The sequence below is a fragment of the Gorilla gorilla genome, chromosome 3 (assembly GCF_029281585.2).
Source record: "Gorilla gorilla gorilla isolate KB3781 chromosome 3, NHGRI_mGorGor1-v2.1_pri, whole genome shotgun sequence".
In the NCBI taxonomy this organism is placed as follows: Eukaryota; Metazoa; Chordata; class Mammalia; order Primates; family Hominidae; genus Gorilla; species Gorilla gorilla.
Genome location: NC_073227.2, coordinates 189,604,376 through 189,629,841, shown reverse-complemented (window position 1 = coordinate 189,629,841; position 25,466 = coordinate 189,604,376). Strand labels below are relative to the sequence as shown.

At 40.6% G+C, this 25,466-nt stretch overlaps 1 protein-coding gene across 8 annotated transcripts in view; it reads right to left on the bottom strand.

Moving 5' to 3' along the window:
* PALLD (palladin, cytoskeletal associated protein) overlaps window positions 1–25,466 on the bottom strand; it is a 435,452-nt gene that overhangs the window by 248,493 nt on the left and 161,493 nt on the right. For all 8 annotated transcript variants that reach the window (XM_055385765.2, XM_063705635.1, XM_063705637.1 and 5 more), the window contains exons 3-5: window positions 14,898–15,076; window positions 1,934–2,000; window positions 254–359 (exon numbers count right to left, since the gene is read on the bottom strand). In XM_055385765.2, the coding sequence (XP_055241740.2) occupies window positions 254–359; window positions 1,934–2,000; window positions 14,898–15,076 (352 nt within the window). The remainder of the gene's footprint in view (window positions 1–253; window positions 360–1,933; window positions 2,001–14,897; window positions 15,077–25,466) is intronic.

The following is a 25,466-nucleotide window of genomic DNA, read 5'->3' as shown; positions in this document are numbered from 1 at the left end:
TAGCTGTTAGAGAAAGAAGTTCCCAATGGAAATGCAAATGTTGACGAATTGGCAGTGTGGTTTTGGTTAAAGGTTATTTTTAGTGAACTGAAAGGAGAAACATTACCTACAATTTTCTTTGCTCTGAATTTTGTGTCCACTTAGAAAATATTTCAAGGGAGTATACTAGTTAGAATCAAAGTCATATTCTTAAAATCCACAAGTTTGCTGATGAGTTCGACCCCTTATGGGCTCTGGCTCAAAGCATACTTACCTGTTGCACAGGGACAGACAGTGGTTGAATCACAGCTGTGGTCACCCCTGTCTTTGGAGATGATGATCCTATTGTCAAGGAAACAGAAGTTGTTTTCTTTTGAGCTCTGGAAAATAGGAAGGTGAGTGTTTAGTCAGAATTTTTTTTTTTAGCAGAAATAATTCCTTGAAACGTTTCAACAGAAAAGCTGGGTTTCTTTCAGTATACACAATCCGCTTCAACTGTAATTGCTTCCACCATGGGAATGCATAACCTACAGCTAGAATAGCTGTGGTCAGTATATACATGTACCTTATAGAATGTACCTTATAGACATTAAGCAAAATCAAAACATGAGTAAAAGAAAAGTAGCTAGATGTAACCGAGACACTGTTGAAGACGCTAACGTATTAAACTTGAAAATCCTAACAGAAAATATTTGGAAAAAATCCAAGCTTTATTGACAAGCAGAGATTTGAAATGTTTAGGGTTAGGGTCCTATATTTAACTCAAAGTTTTGGTTGTCTACTTTAAGTCTAGCAGCTGTTCTTTGTTCTGGTTTCTAATTTTGTTGTCGGTATCTTGGAATTTTTGTGTTTTCTTAGTGCATATAAGTTAGTGAGATATTTAGAGAAGATTAAGAAGAGTTGATTTCTAGGCCCAGCTTTGTCAAGTAGCTGGCTGTGAAATCTGAAGCAAGCCATGTAACTTCACTAAACTTGAGCTCCTTATCAAAAATCAGGGGTGGTAAAATAACCTTAGAAGATCCTTTAAGCATCACTGATTATTTGATGCTGAATGGATATAATTTTTATGTACATACTAGCAGATAAAAGAAATTTATTAGAACAGACTCAATATTTATGGACTTTTCCATAATAGGAATTTCTGGTAGATTTTATTTTTGCCAAATAATTAAGATATTAACATTTTAATAATTGGTATGTCTTTGTAGGAATAACTAAGTTTTGTGAATTTCAGGTACAAGATCTAAATAAATATAGATCATATCCAAAGGAGAACCTACTTCTGGCCTAATTAGATATTTTCCAACTTGCGTAAATAAATTGGTCCTCACATTTTAGTAATGATTTAATTGATTTTCTCTTAATGTGACTTCTCTTTCCATACATTTATAATAAATTAGATGGCTGTCTTTGAAACTAACATTGTATATGGTAAAATTCTGGCATATCAATGACGAAATGCAGACTTCAAAGTTCAAATTTACAAGTTTAAAATTGTGTTTGGGCTGGACATGTTGGCTCATGCCTATAATCCCTCCCAACACTTTGGGAAGCTGAGGCAGGAGGATCGCTTGAGTCCAAGAGTTCCAGATGAGCCTGGACAACATAGTGAGACCCCGTCTCTACCAAAAAAATAAAAAAAGATTAGCCAGGTGTGGTGGTGTATGCCTATAATCCCAGCTACTTGGGAGGCTAAAGTACGAGGACCACTTGAGCCTGGGAGGTCAAGGCTTCAGTGAGCCATGTCGCACCACCGTACTTCAACCTGGGTGACAGAGTGAGACCCTGTCTCAAAAAAAAAAAAACAAAAAACTGTGTTCCAACCTCAATATTTGATCTCTGATTAACATCAGTTGACTTTTTTCTTCAAAGCACAGCAAACATGGTTTCATACCCCAACCATTCTGTTGCCATTCTTTGTTTCCAGATAATCAATGGAATTGTAGGCACTTACTGTGGCATAGCTCCAGCTCTTGATTTGAAAGCTAAACTTTCACTGTCAGAATCTGTTGAACTGGCACCTGGGAAAGTATTAAAGATAATGGTAAAGTTAGGATATCAGTGTTATCTATAATAATTGCAAAGAATTATATTTCCCTTAAATAAAATAACATACAAAGTCTTTTTGACCGAAACACACAATAAAATAGAGTGATTCAGGCTCAGACAATTTTTTATTTGTACTGTTTCTTCAGAAACTCATTTTAAAAAAGTACTACTATAAATAGCTTTCTTCAAAGCAATATACTTTTAATGGCAGATTTATTATTAGTTTCATTTTTATCACTGTGGTCATCACAACCGTACTTTTAAATGGCTATAAACTATGAAATAAAGATGTGTGTGTGTTTGTGTGAACAATACCCACGCTTTTAAACTGTAACCTTCTCCAGAGATTGCAGGGTAAGGACTGATGCTTTCTGGCTCCTGGGTAAAACTGAGTATGACAGCGGTTCTGTTCTTGAATAAGAGGGCCTTTGATTTTGGATCACGCCTTCCCAAATTCACTTGCATTATTACTGTTCTTAAATAAAGGGTCAACTTACCAGATTTTTAGTCAAAAGGTAAACTGCAGTCAGATTTTGATGTTTACATATTTCATGTCAAGGGATTTTAGGTGACAGACTTAAAAAATTGCAATGGTTCAAAGTATATTCTTAATGTTTCCAAGATACATTTAACTTGGGTCACTTATATTCTTTTATATAATAATACATGCTTATAGGAAAATAACCATACAGCACAGAATTGTGCAGCCTAATAGTAAAGATCAGTGGGTACCTTCCTAAATGCCATTCCCAAATACCACATTAAGTCTGATGTGTACTGTTCCAGATAAGTGGGTTTTTTTTGTTTTTTTTTTTTTTGTTTTTTTGAGACGGAATCTTGCTCTGTCACCCAGGCTGGAGTGCAGTGGCGCAATCTTGGCTCACTGCAACCTCTGCCTCCTGGGTTCAAGCGATTCTCCTGCCTTCTGAGTGGCTGGGATTACAGGCATGTGCCACCTCGCCCTGCTAATTTTTGTATTTTTTTTTTTTTTAGCAGAGATGGGGTTTCACCATGTTGGCCAGGCTGGTCTCGAACTCCTGACCTCAAGTGATCCGCCCACTTCGGCTTCCCAAAGTGCTGGGATTACAGGCGTGAGCCACTGCACATGGCCTGGATAAGTTTAATACAGCATATCAACATATTTATATTTATGTACATATTTATACAAACGGATTCACATGGCATGTTCACTTGGCATTTGGCTACTTTTGCCTATCAGTAGATTTGGAATACATACATTCACTGCATTCTCTTGGACAGCTGCCTGGTATTCCTTCCAGTGACTCTACTGTGATATGTTTTCCAGTCTTTTATTGACATTGAAAACAGTCATGTTTAGGTAACTCTGCTGGAATGTTTGCTGTCCCTTCCTATTTATTTCTGTGTCTACCATCCAGTGTAGGCTTTCTTTGCCTGGGGCCTGGACTATCACAATCCATTCTTGTCTTCCCATCTCCTCCTTCTCAAATTCATCGTTGCCCTCCCTGTGTCAGCTAGATTTTCCTAGAGCACACCTTCCCTGTTAAAAATGAGATGATTAGAGTCTCTACAAAAAAAACCCCAAATTTGTCATTTAATGGCCCTCATGATTTCCAACTTCATTTTCTACCTCTATCTGCCAGAATTTCTTGGACTTCCAAGTCATGTAACCCTAAGTCAGAGAGCTGAGTTCACCTGCACACCTATCGTGTGCACTCCATAAGTAAGGGGGATACGCAGTGAAGAAGACATACACACACCCTACCACACACCACACACACACCCCACCACACACCACACACACACACACCACATCCATACCCCACCACACACACACACACCACATCCATACTCACCCCACCACACACACACCCCACCACACACCACACACACAACACACATCCATACTCACCCCACCACACACACACACACCCCACCACACACCACACACACATCCATACTCACCCCACTACACACACACACACACCACACACCACACACACACACACCACATCCATACTCACCCCACCACACACACACACACACCACATCCATACTCACCCCACCACACATACACCCCACCACACACCCCACACATACCCCACACACACCACACACCCCCCACACACATCCATACTTACCCCACCACACACCACACACACACACCCCACACACCCTACACACCCCCCACATACATCCATACTCACCCCACCACACACACACACCCACCCCACCACATACCACACACACACACCCCACCACACACCACACACCCCCTACACACATCCATACTCACCCCACCACACACACACACAACCCACCACACACATCCATACTCACCCCATCACACACACACCCCACCACACACATCCATACTCACCCCATCACACACACACCCCACCACACACATTCGTACTCATCCCACCACACACGCACCCCATCACACACCACACACACAACCCACACACCACACACACACCACACACACACCCCCCACACACACCCCACACACCATATCCATACATAACCCACCACACACACACCCCACCACACACCACACCCCCCCACACACATTCATACTCACCCTACCACACACACACCCACCACACACACATACCCATTGCACACCACACACACACCCCACACACACCACACACCCCACACACACCACACACCACACACACCACACACCACACACACATGCCACACCCACACGACACACACCACCCACACACCACACACGCACACCATACCCCCCACACACACCATACCCACAGCTACCACGTACAACACACACACACACACACACACACACCCCCCCCTCTGCTCTTGTGAGGACACAGAAGAGAAATAAGTACATGATACAGTGGTGAGTGAAGCAGGAAAATCATCAAGCAGGGGAGGGGCACGGGCCGTGATGGGACTTCCCGGGGGGCTGCAATTTTAAGGATGGTGGCAAGGAAGCCTCTCCTAGGACACAGAGAAGGTGGGGACTCTCTCTCCCTGCTTGTTTTCCATGCCTGTGCCTTAGTCATAGTTTTCACTCCTTAGGAAACTCCTATCCATCTTTTCTTGATACGCTATCTTCCGCGGTCAGCCCAGGCACTGTTCTGTGCTCTTTCTCTGAACTCCCAGCGTTCTTGTTGACAGCACTCACGTCACCTAGAATATCACGCCTGCTAGAAAATGATGAGTTCCCTGAGGATGGACGCTGGGTTAGAAAGGGAACTACCAATTTTTGCATGTGTCCTATGTGCCCGGCGTCTGCTGGGCACTTTACCTCATTTAATCATCACCATAATGAACCTCACTAAGAAGCGAATTATGTCCAATTTATAGACAAGGACACCAAGGAACCAAGAGGTGAAGTAATTGAAGGTCACATAACTAGAAAGCAGTGGTGACAGGCAAAGCACTGTTGTTGTTGAGCCTCGTGGTCTGTGACCTTGCCCCCACACCACGTGACCTCCACGTGACCTTCATGAGGTGCACGCGTGTGGGTTCCTCAGAGGGCCTAGCTTCATGCCTTCCTCACACACACCTTCCAGGCTTCTGCTGGAATGAAGAAAGAGAACTGGGAAGTGGTAAAGCTTGTCTGGGGACGAGGCGCAGATCGTGCAAGGAGAGAGGAGCAGCAGGCTGGGGGCAGTAACGGGAGGCAAATCTCGAAACACAGGCAGGACTGGGATGCTGGGGCTGACTTGTTTGAACCTGGTCGTGTAGGCACCGAGAGTGGGGGCTGGAAAAGTCAGTGTGCAGGATTAACTGGCGGAGTAGGGACACAAACGGGGCAAACAACAAACCATCAAAAACAAGTTATGGGCCAGGAGAAGTTTTCTCTGTGATGAGGAGATGCGGGGAGCTGAGAACCCCTGAGGAAAAGCCAGTGAAGGCGATCAGAAGGTCGGGGGTGACCCGGGAGACCATTTTACTGGAATCATAAAAGCATTTAGGAGAAGGGGAGGGGTGGCAAAAATCATATGGAAGTTATCACAGACACTCTCAAGGTAGCGAAAAACTGGGGAGAGAAAACAGTTACTTTTCACCTGATTCAAAATGTTTCAATCATTAAAAAACAAAAAATTCCTTCTGATGACCTCTCTTTAGAAAGCCATTCTTGCTACTTTTTTCCAGCTGATTTTCAAAGGAAAAAGGGGCCAAAAAGGCTGGGGCCGCCTGAATAAACACACATTTGCTAGCTTTCGCACACCTGTCCAACCCTTGTGAAATCTGAAAGTCACCTTATGTCTCAGGTGTCAGAGCAGCTCTTGCAGACGGGGGCAGATCAAATCTCCCTCTCTGTGCCAGCCAGTTCCCTGCCTTCCCCTCAGGGCGATTCTCCCGCCCTCTCCCACTCTGTTCCCACTTCAGTCATCTGCTTTGCACCTGCTGGTCAGGAGAAAAAAAAAAAAAAACAAAAAAAAAACACTACGGAGTCTCAGGTTAACGTCTTTCTCCGTATTTATTAACCGTCACTTTCAGTTTTGGATGTAGGCTCCAGTCTGAAAGAGTTACATGTTCTAGCCCTTGTAGTTACTATCATCTGTTCACCTAACAGTTACCTGCCTAAACCTTAACTTTTCCTATTCTGCCTCCCACGCAGAGTGAAGGAATCACACGCCGACGATCGTGCTCCAGGCTTTAGCCAGTGGAAGTGTCACAAAAATGAGTCTCCTGCCTTGACTTTAAAAGGTGCTCCCTTTTCATTTTAAAAACCTACCGGCCGGGCGCGGTGGCTCACGCCTATAATCCCAGCACTTTGGGAGGCCGAGGTGGGCGGATCACAAGGTCAGGAGATCGAGACCATCCTGGCTAACACGGTGAAACCCCATCTCTACTAAAACTACAAAAAAAAAAAAAAAAAAAATAGATGGGCATGGTAGTCCCAGCTACTTGGGAGGCTGAGGCAGGAGGATGGTGTGAACCCAGGAGGTGGAGCTTGCAGTGAGCCGAGATCACGCCACCACACTCCATCCTGGGCAACAGAGCGACAGAGCGAGACTCTTCAAAAAAAAATTTTTTTTAATATATATAATTAATATATATAAGTAAAATATATAAACATATAAAAATAAAATAAACATAATATATATTATATTTATATATTATACAGATATGTTTTAAATCTCTGACTTTACTGAACTGAGTCATGGAGTTTATCCTTTTATACATATTTTGCCTTTCAAGATTTGAGGAATAAATACATCCTTTCTCTCATTTCTATTATTTACTTCTTTTCCTCTCTTTTAAATCAGTTGCTATAATTACCAATACAGCAAGAATCATTTACAGATCAGAGTAACTGAAGCAATGTCAGTGACACATAACTTTATAAATGATGAACAACTACAAAGGAATTAGAATGGTTTTAAAGAACGTTTAATGACATGGGTAGATGTCTGTGACAGAATAGGTTAAATTTTAAAAAAAAGTTCAAAAGAGTAGATACAGCAAAATTTAGGTACTCACATGTAGGAAAAAATTGGAAAGATAAAAATATTAAGAGTGACTGTCATAAGGCAGTAGGATTAGACATGCTTTTTTATTTTTATTTTTTGAGACAGGGTCTCACTCTGTTGCCCAAGCTGGAGTGCGGTGGTGCCATCCCAGCTACTTCTGCCTTGACCTGCTGGGCTCAAGTGACCCTCCCACCTTAGCCTTCCAAGTAGCTGGGACTACAGGTGTGCACCACCATGCCTGGCTATTTTTTTTATTTTTTGTAGAGATGGGGGTCTCACTATGTTGCTCCAGCTGGTCTTGAACTCCCGGATTAAGTGATTTTTCTGCCTCAGCCTCCCAAAGTGCTGGGATTATAGGCATGAGCCACCATGCCTGGCCCAGACATGATTTTTATATCTTCTTTTTATCCGTACATTTTAGCTTTTTAAAAATAAAAATGTGGTATTTAAAAATAATAATGGCCTACACTGTGTGCTAGGCACCACCCCAGTGGATTAACCCACTCAACCCTTGCAACAATCTGATTTTCTCCAGATGAAGAAACCAAAGCATAGAGCCATCATAAAATACCATGAAAGGTTATTTTAAAATAGATAACACGAAGAATGGCCAAAGCTAAACTGGTTTAGCTTTTCTCCAAAAGTTTTCAAAACCCAGTGAATGGAATCTCTGCCTAGAGAGGCATGGCAGTGGTCCTGGCACCAAGGGCTTTACCCTATGTGATTACCAGGAACAATTCCACATTTCACATCACAGCACGCTTCACAATGTCACTTCAAAGGGGCACACATTTTATCTGATTATTCGTAGCACTGAGAACCTGTGTCTAACAGGACCTGCCAATCTGTGTCACGCTGGTTCTCTTCCCTACCTTTTTAATGCTGCCCTGCCCTCCTCTCCTCCTGACCTCAATCCTCTTTATCCACAAGGTCCGGTTTAATCCAGCTTCCTTCATCCCACATTTCAGGGCCACCATCTTGCCCTCTTTGGAGCTCATAAAGCTATTCATTTGACAGTCTGTGTAATTCATTTTACAATCACAGGGGGAGGCAGTGGTGGGAACTTGAGATGTCTGTATTTATTTTACATGTTTACATGGATCTTTCCTATTTACATAGGAAATTCTTGAGAAGCTCTCTCTGCCAGCTAGTTCTTGAGGGTACCCTCTCACCATCTAGTACAGATTCCATTTCCTTTCCCCATCTTACTCTCCTCCCTCCTGCATGATCTATTTTTCTCTCTTGCATTATCTTCTTCAGCCTATAAACATATTCTAGTAAATCCTGCCTGAAAACACACACATTGTAAAAACCATCTTTTTGACCCCATGCTCCATTCCAGATACCAGCTCCTATCTCTTAGTTGGCAGTTAAGCAAAACTTCTCCAACAACTATGTTATTTGCTACTTCTCTTTCCATATTTCACAAACTTTTCTCAACCAGTACCATTTGATCTTTAACCCTGTTCAGATTCCTCAAGCTCCTCTTGCTAAAATCACTGACAACATCCACTGTTGCTGACCCCAGTGGTTTTCTCCTGGCCCGCATCTGATTGGAGCTCTCAGCAGCAGCAGACACATCTTGCAGCCCTGTCTTCTGGAAACTCTTTCTCTTGCCTTCCCTTACACCATTCTGCCTGGTTTCTCTCACACCCTGGGGGCTTTTCTTTCTTATCTTGTTTGCTGGCAACTCCTCTTTCAACAGGCAGGAGTATCCCAGGCTCAGATTCAGATCCCTTCCTCGTCCCCATTCCCTCTTCCTCCCTAGCTGATCTGTCTGGAGGTGTATCCAGTCCCACAGCTTTAGTTACCACCTATATCCTGATGCTCCCCAAATACAGCATTCTCACCCTGTGCTCTAGACATCTATGTTTATATTTGCAACTACCGGCCTGACACATCCACGTGGCTAAATAGAGACTTCAAACACAGCATGTTCAGGCTGGACGCAGTGGCTCATGCCTGTAATTCTAGCACTTTGGGAGGCCAAGGTGGGCAGATCACTTGAGGTCAGGAGTTTGAGACCAGCCTGGCCACCATGGCAAAACCCCATCTTTACTAAAAATACAAAAATTAGCTGGGCATGGTGGCTCGTGACTGTAGTCCCAGCTACTTGGGAGGCTGAGGCAAAAGAATCACTTGAACCCAGGAGGCGGAGGTTGCAGTGAGCCGAGATCGCGGCATTACACTCCAGCCTGAGTGACAGAGTGAGACTCCATCTCCAAATACACACACACAGACACACACACACACACACACACACACACACACAGCATGTTCAAAAGACAGCACTTAATTCCTTCTGTCCCCAATCCTATTCCTTTTCTGTCTTCCTCATTTCAGAGATTGGCACCATTGTTCTCACAAACAGTATAGCTGAATCCACAGAGTCATCCCTGATTCCTTTCCTCCCCTCGCCTCCACATGGAACCACTGCAGGGTTTTGGACCTGCCTCTGAACCCAACTCGAATCTGACTCACTCCCTCATCTCCGCCATATCCTCCTGAGGCACCCGCATCTCTCCTCTGTCCTGCTGCAATAGACTTCTACCAACCAAAGAGTCAGTTAGAAAATATGAATCAGTTTAAACCCTCCATGATTTTCAATTTTATTTAGCCAAACTAACAGTGACTATAGGCCTTGTGTCCTGCATACCCCGGCTGAGGCCCAAGCCTCTGAGCTAACTCTTCCATCTGATGTTCCAGTTACCCTGGACTTCTTCCTGCAACTTAGGCACATCTGGCTGTCCTCACCAGGGCATTTGTTCCCTTGGTCTGGAGCACTCTTTCCCCAGCCTTCCCTACTGGCTCCTTCTCAGGCTCCTATTGGAGACCAAATGTCATCTCTTTGGAGCAGGCTTCCTGATCACCGCATCCCATCAGCCACCTTTATTTCTTTCACAGCACTTGCTGCTGCTGGAATGCCTTATGAGTTTACTGGGTTACTCTGCCCCTCTTCTGGAGTGTTCGTGCAGTGACGGCAGAGGCCTGCTTGTTCGCTGCTGTGCGCCTCGAGGGTGAACTACAGCCTCCCTTACCGTAGTCACTCACTGTATTCTTGAGAATGACCGAAAAGTGCTCAGTTATATGCCCTGAAAAATGCTGTGCTCAGATCCAAAATCCTGTTGCCTGATGAAGGCAAGGAACTGTAGCTGCCCCAGTGATGATGAGTTTATTTGGATTTTATGCTGTAGGGTAGAGGGCAGATTCAGGAGTCACACTGCCTAGGTTTGAATCCTTGACTCCCAGGCATGTGTGTGTGCTGTGTGTATATGTGTGATCTTGGTCATTACTTAGCCTTTTAAAACTTCAGTTTCTTCAACTATAAAATAGGGTGATTTTTAGTTTTCACATATGAGTGAGAACATGCGGTGCTTAACTTGCTGTTAAAAAAGTTAATCTTGGCCGGGCGCGGTGGCTCACGCCTGTAACCCCAGCACTTTGGGAGGCCGAGGCGGGCGGATGACGAGGTCAGGAGATCAAGACCATCCAGGCTAACACGGCGAAACCCCATCTCTACTAAAAATACAAAAAATTAGACGGGCGCGGTGGCAGGTGCCTGTAATCCCAGCTACTCGGGAGGCTGAGGCAGGAGAATGGCGTGAACCCGGAAGGCAGAGCTTGCAGTGAGCCAAGATCGCGCCACTGCACTCCAGGATGGGCGACAGAGCGAGACTCCATCTCAAAAAGAAAAAAAAGTTAATCTCAGAAGTAAAAAAGCAGAACAGGGGCTAATAGGGGCTGGAAAGGGGAAGGAGAAGGGGGGAATGGGAAGAGACTGTTAAAGGATACAAAATTACAGCTAAAAGTGTAAGAGGAATACGTTCTAATGTTCCATACCACTATAGGATGACTATAGTTAACAATAATACCTTATATGGTCTTAAGTAGCTAGAAGGAGGATATTGAGTGTTCTCAACACAAAGAAATGATACATGTTTGAGATGATGGATATGCTAATTACCCTGATCTGATCACTATATGTAATATGTATCAAAGCATAACCACATACCCCACGAATGTGTACAATTATTATTTGTCAATTTAAAAAAATAAGAAAATTTTAAATGGTGTGATATTTGTGAGGATGAAATGAGGTGATCTCTGTAAAAATGAAGAACAGTGCTTGGCTCCTAGGTGACACTAAATGAATGCCAGCCACTGTTCTTAAGCTGTAATTTCTTTTGTATCATTCTAAAACTTGACGCATGGGACAGTGGAATTTAGAAAGTTTCTAATTTGTAGGTTGTTAAACTTTTAGAGATGGCTTTGCTGAGATTTTAATTTCAAAAAGAAACCTTTCTACCCTCTGATAGATAGGCTGCCATCGACAGCTGATGTAGTAATAACATGCTTCAGGAAGCAATTAAATAGGAATATGGGTGAGTCTAATTTAGTGCTGGAATAAGTAAAATATAAAAATTTCTTACTTTGAGTCATAAGTTGAGGCTAAGAATTTATCTGAGGTTCTCTCCCACTTCACATAACTGTTCTTAGGGATTAAAACACTAAAATCTTTGGTTTTTTAAAAAATTATTCATATTTCACAAGGCCAAGGAGCCAGTTTTCTAAAGCACTTTATGTTAGGCTTAGCAGACTGAATCTTCACACCTCTCCATTCTTGCTATGTCCAGCTTCCTTACCCTCCCTTCAATTTATCTAAAGTCACGTACGATCTATCTATAGTCAGAGGTACCCAAAGGTGTCGGATGTCTCAGTAAGTTCAGCAGTGTCACGTGGAAAGCTGGGCACTGGAAGAAATCCACTATCTCTGTTGAAGTCCCGAACATGAAAGATACGTGGCATATAGAACTAGAGGGATACTTTTCTTATATTCAGTACCTCAGGCAGATGATTTGAAAGGACTGGCAAAAGAGGACTGGCAGTTCAGAGGCTTTTATACAGAAGAACCACATTAAAAGTTAAAGATCAGTATGGTGAGAGTTTGAGTCTATCCCAGTTGGATTCTGCAGCTGGTTTCAAGAGGCAGTGAAATATCTCATTTTATAGTATATATATGATTTTATATATATCTTATATATCATGCATTTAACTTTTATAAGTTCTTAATATGCTTTCGATTTCTCTTATACCACTTATTATAATATTACTTTATCATTTTACATTTTTTTTTTCTTTTTTTTGAGACTGAGCCTCGCTCTGTTGCCCAGGCTGGAGTGCAGTGGCATGATCTCAGTCTCCTGGGTAGCTGGGACTACAGGTGCCTGCCATCATGCCTGGCTAATTTTTGTATTTTTAGTAGAGATGGGGTTTTACCATGTTGGCCAGGCTGATCTTGATCTCCTCCTTGGCCTCCCAAAGTGCTGGGATTACAGGTGTGAGCCATTGCGCCTGGCTTTTTTTAAAAAAAATGTGTTTATCTGCTGTTAGATTGAGAACTCCTTGATATCAGGAATTGTCTCTTAACCACATTTATACCTGCACTGTGTGGCACTTAGTAGGGTCTTAATAAATGTTGGTTAAATTAAGTTGACAGGCTTTTACTTAAATCTAATATGATTTCATTTAATATTTGTAGTATGAAAGCAGCACAACCCAAAATTTATCATATTTCTAGCAATCTTGCAAGCAAATAAAGAATTTCATTTAAAAGTGCTCTATCTGAACTTGGAGACACATCTGATCATCATTAGCAGACAGGATTTTTATGGAAGTTTGTTTCCTTCGCTGTATTCTAAGATGCCTTAAGAAGTTTGCTACATAACCCACCCCTGAATAATACTGCTAACTCATCAGTGAAATTTTAAACATCTTTTTATCATTCATTTTTCATTCATGCAGCATTTTGAAATACCTATCAGTATGATAGGGTGGTTAATATGGGCCCTGGAGCAAGACTGTCTTGGTTCAAATTCTTGTGTGACTTTGAACAAGTTTCTTCTACCTCTCTGGGCCTCAGTTACAAAAAAGGTACACTAATAATACCTCATAGGCTACGGCAAAGCATAAATGATTGTGTGTGTGTGTGTGTGTGTGTGCATTTTGTAAGTGTCATGTAAGTATTAGTTGTTACTACATATAGAATGTTTGTTTTTATTAATAGGACAAAGTCCCTTGAGGCACTCCAAGATGTTTGCTACCAAAGGTAATATGGAGGATCGTTTCACTGAAAGTAAAGGTACATACTTTTAGTCATCAGTAATCGTTACTTTTCATTTTTAAATTTTTCTCTTTTTTTAAGAGATGGGGTCTTGCTCTGTCTTCCAGGCTGGAGGGCAGTGGTGTCATCATAGCTCAATGTAACCTTGACCTCATGGGCTCAAGCAATCCTCCCTCCTTACCTCCTCAGCCTCCTGAATAGCTGGGAGTACAAGTACACGCCACCAGGCCAGGCTAACTTTAAAAAAGTGTTTTTTTGTTTTGTTTTGTTTTGTTTTTTGAGACAGGGTCTCAGTATGTTGCCCAGTCTGGTCTCAAACTCCTGGCCTCGAGCGATCCTCCTGCCTCGGGCTCCCAAAGTGCTGGGATTACAGGCATGAGCTACCTCACCTGGCCCTACTTTTAAAGCTAATTATTGCGGGTCAGTTCTTGAAGGAGCTATAAATGGTGGCTCACATCTTGCCTTCTTCACCTCTACATAATGAAGATATTGGTGCTATTAAATAGTTTAAAAAAGTACAGACCTCAAGGATTTTAATATTCTTTCTATATTTTAACCATTATTTTGAAAGCAACCAATTAACAGAGCACTCATCAATTTATGGATTTAGGAATAGTATAAACACTACAGTGCTTAAAACACTTCCAACTATTCTAAATTATTGGTATTGATCAAAACACAATAAAAATGTAAAATATAATACTTTGATATCAAGTTTTTCAACTCCCTGGAGATTAAATCCTGTCAAAAATGAACAGAACAACAGAAATAGCCCATTCTCTGCTTACCCCTCTTTAATACAACATTGATTCTTGAATATTCTCACCTAGTGATTGCAAGTTTATAGTACATTTAGAATGAATAATGGGGTCTCAACAAAGGAGACAAAATTCTAGAATTTAGTAAAAATGAGAACATTAAAAAGTATTCAATCACTTAAAATTCTCATGAATGATTTCCTGAGTCATTTATCGTTTAACTTTGCTTGATATGGTATTTCAATTATGTTTCTATGCTTCATTTACTAGAGAAAGACAAAAATAATTTGGATACCTTGCATTTTAAATAATTCAAGTTAATGGAGTGGAAGCATTCTACATTAAAAGGAACAAATGTTGACATCAGAGATAGTTGATGGGTGCCTAAATGTCGGAACAGTTCAATTTATAAAGGTTTTCAGGGAAATGAAGTTTGAATTAGAACACCATTGTGCCGTCTGCATTGGAAAGGCACATTTGCATGCCCAAGATACTGAAGTCATTAGACCATTGACACCCCTTTATCCCCCATTACCAGGCACCCCTCCTTACCTTCAATGAACACCTCAGCAGATGTTGTGTCTGAGCCGCTGGGATTCGTAGCCAAACAGGTGTAGCGACCTGTGTCGTCCTCAAAGGCCTCTGCTATGATCAGGGTATGGAGGTCCCCTCCCTCACAGTGGATTTGAATATCAGGAGTGTTGTGCAGTTCTTTCCCTTCACAGAACCATCTGCAGGCCAAATGGAGGTCAAAGGATAGGAGGGAAAGAAAGGAAATGGTGATGTTTAAAACAATAAAGCAGAAGTGAAGGCTGGTTGCTATGCAAAACGATGCTTGTTTGATTAAAAAAAATCAATGTCAGTGTTACTAATGGAAACTCTACAATTTAGACTGTGAAATTAATGACTAGACAATTCCCACAGGTTTTCTTTGTAAAGCATCTTGTACATTTTATCAACCCAAGTGACGCTATCAAACTCAGAAAGACCATTTCAGTTATAAAAGGAACAGAAACTCAGTGTCTTATAAAATGCTTTATAACAAATACCTCATCCATTTATTACAATTTTATCTATTAGTCTTATCTAAAGAAAAATAGAAAATGTAAACATTATGCTCAAAATATTTAATATATGAAAAGAAACTTATCATCATGTTAAAAAATCACAGGCAGCAATATTTTTGTTGACCTTAAGACTTCTGATCAGCTGAGCAGTAACAGATTTAATGCCTTCCACATTTCTGATATTTACAAAACTTTCTAGCAGACCGCCTTGGCCTCCAAGATGTGGAGAGATATAGCAGTTGTGCTGTAATTCATTCTTGCTGGTCAGCACTTTTCCTTTCCCAAACAATCAGGTCCTTCGTGTGGGAAATTTCAGGCTGCCAGACTGTTTGAACACAGGTTCTCTCACTCTCTCCTCTCTCTTCCCCCAGCACCTCAAATTCTCAGTAACATTTGGTGGCCTTTACATTTTACCAAGAAACAAACATACAAACAAAACAAAACAAAGCCCAAAGCTGCCCTAAAAAAACCCCAAATGGGATTTATTTTTAAAGAAATGTGTAGAAATCTGCCACTTAGAACTAAAAGGATTGAATTCTCCGGGAAAATATTGTCCATTTAGCTCTTAATGAGCACTTAGAGATTTTCTCTAAGTCTAGTTTCCTATAAAATTACTTGGATTTCACATCCTTTTGTGAAATATGACACGGAAGACATGTTTTTTCTGTATTTAGAGTAGAATAATACAAGTTTTTGTCTAATTTAATTTGAAAATAAAGTTAATAAAGCAAATGAGTTTGCTAATACTCTGAGTATCAACCCCAGAAACCATGCTCAACAGTAAATATGTGATTCCCACCAAAGAAGAGATAAGACCTGCGGAATTAAAGCACATACAATAATCAGCCAACTGAGCATTCTATGCAATGCAAACCATATTATTTTGGGGGCAACGGAGCAGGACAGTATTTCTTGATTCTGGGGCACTGTATGGTTTTCTTTGTTGTCATAAAGTCTTGAAGAACTTTCCAGCCCAGAGTCATCCTCCAGTCTCTTTCTTTTTTTTCCTGTTATCTTTCCAAAGCCATAGTCCAGATCCTCACCCATCAGTATTAACTGTGGCTTTAGTGTTTTAATTGGTCTCTCCATCACCAGCAGACTATAAATTCTTTCTATATTCTGTCATCAGATTAATGCTCTTGAGGTTTTTCCCTACATACATCATTCTCTAAACTTCAGATCTGTCACTGTGGGTTTTCATATAACTTGGCCCTATCATTTTCTTATACTAATCCTCTGTTTCTGTCGAATATTTGCATGGACTTACTGCTCCTTACATAGCCCTCAAATATTACCTGCCTACTTTTCTGTGCCCACATTTTCTTCTCCTTGGAATTATCTCCTTACCCTCTTCATTAATCCCATCTAGGAACTATTCTTCCTTAAGACCAAGCTAAAGGCATCTTCAACAGACTAAAATAAACTGAATATACACTAACAGAGCTTCTTCTATGTGTGAGGAACTGCATTACCTACTACAGGTAATAGAAAAAATAACACCTGCTAAACTCTGAAACTAGTTGAGTTTGTCTGTGAATTAGAGTGTTTCTACATTCCATAAAAAAGATATAAACCACCTATTAGTGGGAAAATGAAGCATAAAAAAAATGCAACAGAGGTTCCATAGAGAGAAGGATTCGTTTCTTTTGGTTAGATGTACTCCATAGGGAAACCTTTGCCAACTACCTAAGTGACAAGTATGTTGTCCTCTAACTCAGCGAACTTACAGCCTGCAAGCCTACCGCCTGTTTTTATATGGTCCTTGAGCTAAGAATGGTTTTTATACTTTTAAAGGTTTGAAAAAAATCAAAAGAAGAAGAGTATTTTGTGACATAAAGTTCACATTTCGGAGTCCTTAAATATGGTTTTTTTTTTTTTTTTTGGAGGGGGGCGGGGAACATAACCATGCTCATTCATTTACATATTGTCTATGTCTGCTTTTGCATTATAGTCAGAGTCAAGTAGTAGTTGCAACATACTATATGGCCCTCAAAGCCCCAGTTATTTAGTATCTGGATCTTTATAGAAAATGGTTCCCCACTCCTGCTTTTTGCTCCTCAAAGTGTGGTCCTGAGGCCAGCAGCATCAGCATCACCTGGAAGCTTGTTAGAAGTGCAGTATCTTGACCCTCACCCCAAATCTACTGAATCAGTTCAGATCCCCTAGGTGATCATGTGCACTTTAAGAAGTGTTGGTCTGATAAGTTCTGGACCAGAATGACCCGCCTCACAGAGTCTTGGCTTTCCATCCAGGTTGCTCACTTGTTTCACATAGCAACCGTTTTTTTTTGTTTGTTTTTGAGACGGAGTCTTGCTCTCTCACCCAGACTGGAGTGCAGTGGCGCAATCTCAGCTCACTGCAAGCTCCACCTCCCGGGTTCATGCCATTCTCCTGCCTCAACCTCCCAAGCGGCCATTTTTAAAAAATGTATATTGTACCTCTGGTCCCTTGCATGCCAAAGCAGCAGAGACACTGAAAATTAAAAGGCATGCTTAATACATTCATATGCCAAACATTGTGCTAGAACCTAGAGAGTAAGTTAATATAAGACCAGGCCTCTACCCTGGAAAAACTTAAATTCCAATAGGATAGAAAGGCCCATCAAGAGCTAATTTCAGTATAACATGGAAAGTTAAGTACCATGGTTGTGATAAAGACAAGGTGCCAAATCCATCAATACATTTAAAGGTCCAATGTGGGCCTGTGATCTCAGAAACATGATTGTATCCTAGTATATTCCAAGTGAGCTAAGCCATTAATTACTTGCACCCTTCATCAAAGAATTTTCTACATCATTTTGTGAAATATTTTTTAACACAATCATTAAAAATACACTCTTCCATTTAACAAAAAACCCTTGACATTTCGTCTCTTCATACAGATGAGGAACCTGAACTGGAAGGCTAAATGACTTTCCTAAAGTCACAGTTGAGCCTCTTTGCTCTGCCATTGCTAGTTCCATTGAGCAAATGATTCCAATCACAGATCAAACACACACTGATCTAAATATTGGCCAGAAACTATGCTGCCCTTTTTGTTTTTAGGGAGAGCCTGCCATCCAAATATTTGCAGGGTTTTTTTTTTTCCCTCCTCCTCTTGGGTCACACCCTAACTTACCACATTTTAACAACATAGAACTGGCGACTTGACAGGCACTTACATCAACAACTGACGTTCCCTGGCTGTCAGTTGCTTTCCCTGAAAGCAATATGCATGGCTCATGCTAATTATTTTACTTATACCTTACTGGGCAAATTTATTCTTTTCTCTGCATTATTTCTCCTATGTATTACAATCTGAGATGCTGTTTCAATTTTATTCACTGAGGTGGAGAACAAAAAACATGCATATTTAAAAAGCAAAAACAGGTCAGCCTAGTGGTTTACAAGCACCAATCATTTTGCCATATGCAGTTGCTGAAGAGTTTTATTACATAATGAACCATTTCAGATGACTAAATAGATGAGTTAGACTGAGGCAGAAAATGCATTCATTGTCTTAACTTTTCTGCCAGTATTAAGGTATATTTCAAGCACTTTACAGCACTTACTGATTATTTTCTTTAGCCTTAAACTTATCATTATCACTCAGTTTATAATCAGTCTTAATTTATTTTTTTAAAGTACAAATTCCATGGAAGAAACAGGACAGAGAAGCATTCTGCAACATATTCATGGGTTGTTAGCAGGTACTCAATGAGAAAAAATTTCATGGTCAAATAAGTTTAGTAAATGGCTGGACTGAGACAACGTTAAACAAATTTCTTTGCTGCAGGCCTTCCCAGGGCCTTAAATAAGGAAATGTGAATTGCAAACATCAAGGAGGGAGATGTAACATGTATGTAGCATTTTACAAATCTATTAGAGAACAGATTTCTTCACTATTTGTTATTTCATTGGATGCATGTTCTAAAGTAATGTGGGGCTGATAATAAATATTTTAAAGCATCAACTATGTTCAGTACTCTATGGATCAATTTTAAAAGTCAAAAATTGCATTTTTTTAAAACAATCAACTAGTAGTTGATTTCTAGTTGGGGAAACTGGCATAAATGCATTTGATATCAAATAATGGCATGAGGAAACAATACAGATGATATCAGAAAGGGACAAGTGATCAATTATCAAATGAATGAGGTTAATTATTTTTGAGTACAGAGAGAAACATACAAAAAAAAAAAGAACATAATTTTGCATGCATTCAATTTTGCATCTAGGACATTGCTGACCCTGCAGGGACTGCCCATCCCAGGGTTAGCCAGTTCCTAGAGGTGTTAAAGACCATCCTGGGAGCGTGCCCTCCATATGCAAACTAACCAGTCCAGAGTCCACACACTCTGCACCCCCTCTATTGGGCTCTCATACTCAGGGCCACAACTTCCCTCCCCACATCAACCCAGGGCCAGATACCAGACAACCAGAAACAGCCCCTGTGCTTGAGAACCCACTGAAATTACTCAAAACAGGCAGTTCTAACCCTGCGTACCTTGCCTCACCTATCCCTTTCCTGGGGGTTCCTAGGCAAAGGCTCCTGTCCACATTTCCCCCTTGCTCCTTGGCCTTCTGACTGACCCTGGCACGTCCCCTGCAGTCCCCTGTGGTGTAGCATGCCCCCTCCTCTTGGGAACTATGAATAACAAACTATTTAGTATCTTTCCAATGACAGTCATCTCCTAATCTGTTGACCTCACCACATCTGAATAGCAGTCAAACCTACATTTTCAAACAGGGCACATTGCCATTGAGCTTATCAAAGAAGAATATGCTTACAGATGAAGAAAGGACTGAACAAATAGTTTAATATCGGCCACAGTTTGTGCTTTAAAATATATATGGAGAGAGGCTTATAGACTTTCACCAACTCAAACTGAAGTCCATTTAAAAAGCATAAAATTAAACTGAAAATAATCTAGTTAGTGCATATATGAGAAAAGGAAATCTGCCTCATCCACTCTTTATGTAGCTGATTAAAGACACATCACCTTCTTGTCTAAACTAACAGAATCTTAGAGTTTTGAAGTCTTGGCACCACACATTGGACGAGATGGGTGTGCTACAGTCATGTTTGTTTAGTTCAGTTTCTCAAAGGTCATAATTCCACCAGCTTCCTGGCAAAGAACTCAAAACATTTACTATTCTCTAAAGAGGTAAATGGGAGGAGATCTGTTGGTTAAATTTTGACCTCTTGAAATTTCTCTCACATTAAATTCTTGTTGCTGGTGTCATTTAGGGAAAGAGATACTAGGGTGACAAGCTAAACTGTGAAACATACAAAATAGGATGAAGTATAGGTTTGGTAAATGCATGGAACAGGCAAGGACACTATCCCCCTTCTTCCTGTGGCAGACGTCACTCACTCATCAGAATGTTCTTTGCTAGTGAGATGGAATGTCTGAGAATCCTCAGCACAGCTGTTTAAGGCTACAAAGCAACTAAAGTTGAAGGCTGAAATGAAACACATTTGCCATCCTCAATTTGATCTCTTTCTAGGGGATACATTCTCACTTTCCTCCAGATCCTGAAAGCCCTGTTTAATTGCTATGGGCTAAGAGTGGAGAGGGGTTTGATTGAGAGAGGAGTGTGGGTGGAATGTGGCTAAGAGAGAATCCACTCAAGTAAAATTTGACTTGAGAACCCCCTCGGACATTTATTCATTCCATTTTGAATACCTGCAAGCCTTTTATCTAGTGAATAGTATCTGGGTAGCATATCAAAAAATTAAAATCTTATTATCTACATTCCCATTCTGAACTTCTGATAAATTTCAACTTTAATCACATTTTTTATTTTCTGCCATAAAATCATAAAAATATGTAATTATGATCTCATAATTAGGATGGAAAGATCATACAATATTTGGGAACAATGACAATTCTTAAGGACTTATAGAAATTCAAATTAAGGGAAAGAGAATATTTATTGAATGCATATTATATGCAAATATGACCTTATTTTATTTTCACAAGTACCTTGTGAAGTAGTTGTCATTATATTTTTAGATACAGCAACTCTCATTTATCTATAGCAATTAAAAATAAGAACACAAACAATAAAAACCACGTAGTCTCCAAAATTTCATTTTCCTTAATGCTTTTGGCTTTCATCTTTCATCAAAACATGTATCTATGGATAGAAACATGTTTTAACAAAGCCTACTGATTCTTCCTCTTTAATTTCTAGTGCAGCTGTTAAATAGCTATGTAATTGCCACACAAACAAGGAGCTGAGGGAAACTGGAGAGCCAAACCTTGCAAAATTAGTGGGCATGGTACATGCCCCTTCAAAAGAATTAAGTTGCTAATATAAGAATAAACCAGTTGGGACTGGCTGTCAGATTTCAAGACCATAAACAGCGTATGAAAATTACCTTGTACTAATTGGAAATAAAATGTAAAAGGATTAGAAGATCTAGTCATACTCATTCATTCATTCATTCATCAATCATTCATTCATTCATCAAGGGGCTTTTATCACTTCAACCGCAATGCAGGAATCGACTGGAAGCATAGATGTCAGCTAAGCCAGGTTTCTTAGTTCATGAGACTAGTAGCAGGGGCTAACGGAGAAGAAAATCCAATTGTAGACATAAGGAAATACAATGACTATATTTTACTTAATGAGCTTAGATTTTTCCATCACATAGAAACCTGTACTGCGCCAGGCATGGTGGCTCACGCCTGTAATCCCAGCACTTTGGGAGGCCGAGGCGGGCAGATCACGAGGTCAGGAGTTCAAGCAAGACCAGCCTGGCCAGCATGGTGAAACCCCGTCTCTACTAAAAATACAAAAATTAGCCGGGCATGGTGGTGCATGCCTGTAGTCCCAGCTACTCAGGAGGCTGAGGCAGAATGGCGTGAACCCGGGACGTGGAGGTTGCAGTGAGTCAAGATCGTGCCACTGCACTCCAGCCTGGGTGACAGAGCGAGACTCTGTCTCAAAAAAAAAGAAGAAGAAAGAAACTTGTACTGCTTCAAAAATCTTTCAAAGTTGGGTATAGCTTCACACTTACAGATTAAGTTTCTTTGGATATAATACTCAAGTTGAAATCAATTTGTTGGAGAGGAGATAATATTCCCCAGTCTTGAATTTTCCTTGTTCATAAAGGATTATAGCACATAAAAGGAAAAAGGATTGTAACATTATAGTTCTGTAAGATGGCATATTTCTTTATACTATTCTGTGCTGGGATTTTGAAATTGTTTTTTATAAATATGTATACATACACATACATATGTGTGTGTGTGTGTGTGTATTGTTGTTGTTGCACAATGATTCCTCCCTCCCCGTAAGTATTTTCCAAACATTCCAGCTTAAAAATGAGATGGTGCCAAAAATTCAAGGATCACATTATTGCACTAGCAGGATGTGGCTGGATTGAAATTCAAGATGTTTTACATGAAAATGTTCAATATGTAATTGTTCACTTTCTACATTTCAAGGTGAGGTTAAATGTGACTGCTGACTTGGTCTGAGTCCAGTTGTTAAAGGAGAGTGGCTGCATCTGTCCACAGTCCTAGGGCCTTTTTGGTTAGGGATCAAAGGGTCAGGAGGATAATTAAAATCAAGGGGCTGCAGCTGCTTCAGACCAAATGGCTGTCCTTGAAAACCACCAGTCACTTCCATTCTTGGGTGGTGTAAGAACATTTAAAAATTCACCTCCCTGACGTGGTCTAGTAATATCTTTCTCTTGTGATCCTGGCAACTGGCAGTGGGGCTCTGAACTGTATACTGGAGCTGCAGTACACATCTGGGAAGGCTCAGAACACTCCGATTCTCCAAGATAGGGTCATGAGTGTTGATTTTTATGATAATAAATTCATGATTAATGAAAGGAACCAACAAATCACTGCAAAGTCTAAGATACACTTTCTAGTATAGACTACAAACAGCTTATGTTAAAAAACCACATATGGCATTGCTTGGCTTACAAGTTGACTAGCAGTATCTATTTTAATACTAACACTTAGCAGGAAATATAGATTTTATGAGTGACAGTTTCTTTTGGCTATCTTTATTTTATTGAACCACAACTACGTATCATGAAAATTCTCTGTGCACTGTATTTTAAACATGTGGCTTTTAAAATGAAACAAATCTGACTTATAACACTTATAAAGTTTCATCAGTGAATCTTGGCTAATGTTCTCCAACTTTGCTAAGCAAAATGGTAAATGTTAAAAGCCAGTTAATGGAAACAATCAGGTGCTTATTAAATAAAAGCCTTTAAAAACTGTTGAGTCTTTATTTTCTCCTTTAAATCAATTCCTTTATGCTCAAGGGGAAACAAGGTTATGTTGAAAGATGTCTCTCCATTTCTTCCTCACAACTTCACTGATTTGTGCTTCCTGACAAAATGTATCTTCAAAGGGATGTCACGGGTGATTTCAGGATGGCAAATTTAGCCCCCAGCTGCCTCCTCCTCCCAAAGCACATGCAACCACATGGCTTCATGAAGTCCATACTTGAAGAAAACTGAAGCAACCAGTTTCTGTAATGGTATAATAATGAAAATAAAGGGTAGGAAAAAACCCCAGAGAGATAAGTGCTTCAGCAATGGTTATATTTTCCAGGTGTTCCTTTTCCTCAAAGGAATGGCAGTGGTCTGCCCCGAACTGGAGAACCACCAAAACAAAATTTGAAAGTGATGCCCAAGATAAGTTTTGTTGCTGCCTAAGCTCCAAGTCAGGCCATCTGTAAGTACTGCATTTCATACATCCACAATGAAACACTAATTAATTTTTATGGAGTATTTTTTGTCTGGTCACCAAAGATTTCTTAATTTTTTACATGTGTTCACATTAACCACATGACACACTATGTTTATTCTGTCATGTGGATTTATAGGCAGACCGAAGTGAAATTAATCGTTGTCTAAATTTACTATGGCTATAATTTCATGACTGCTTAGCTCGAAGGCCAATAGCTAAATTTGTGTGGACAACAGATGTACTTTAACCTTATGGCCCCAAAGAGACCAATAAATAGATTGGCTTTTTGAAATTCAAAGCCCAGGAAATAATAAAATAGAATTTGAACCAAAACCAGATTCATGTCTAGCAAGTCTTTCCTCAAATAACCACTTTATCTCCTAAGGAAAAAGGATAAAATAGAAGGATGGACCAGCCCAGATAAAACTCAACTACAAAAATGATTTTATCTTGCCTTTTTTTTTTTCTTTTTGACCATGAGAGGTAGCTTAGTGTCTGACACTAGGAATATACAGATATTTATTTACCATCTTTTAAAAACAAATACAGGCTGGGCATGGCGGCTCACGCCTATAATCCCAGCACTTTAGGAGGCCAAGGTGGAAGGATCACTTCAGCCCAAGAGTTAGAGACCAGTCTGGGCAAGATGACAAGACCCTGTCTCTACAACAAAATTTTGAAAACTAACTGGGCATGGTGGCACGTGTCTGTAGTCCCAGGTACTCAGGAGGCTGAGGTGGGAGGATCACTTGAGCCCAGGAATTCGAGGCAGCAGTGAGCTATGATTGTGCCACTGCACTCTAGCCTGAGTGACAAAGCAAGATCTCATCACAAAAAAAAAAAATAAATAAAAACCCACCACCAACAACAAAAAACCAAAACCTATAAAAATAGATAAGTGAAATCTACTAAATATCTGTGCTGCCAGAAGCTATTAAAATCTTAGATTGCTTCTAATATTTTCCTCATTGTTGATGCAGTGGAAAGGACCTAGGACTTGGAGTCAGCAGTTCTGATGAAGCAGCCTCATTGTCTGGGGTAAATACCCAGGGTTCGTCGTCATTTTGCACCAAAAAGATGAAGGACATGGACACACACAAGGAGTGGGTTTAGAAGCAAAGGTTTAATAGGCAAAAGAAAGATAAAGGAGAACAGCTCTCTCTCTTTTTTTTGAGACAGAGGGGCTCCCGAATGGGAGTGCACTGGATTTTATAGGCAGGTTTGAGGTGGCGGTGTCTGATTTACATAGGGCCCACAGACTGGTTGGACCAGGTATGACGTTTTGGGAAGGCTGGCCACCCCACCCTAATCCTATTATGCAAATGGGCTTTCCACTTGGCTAGCCCA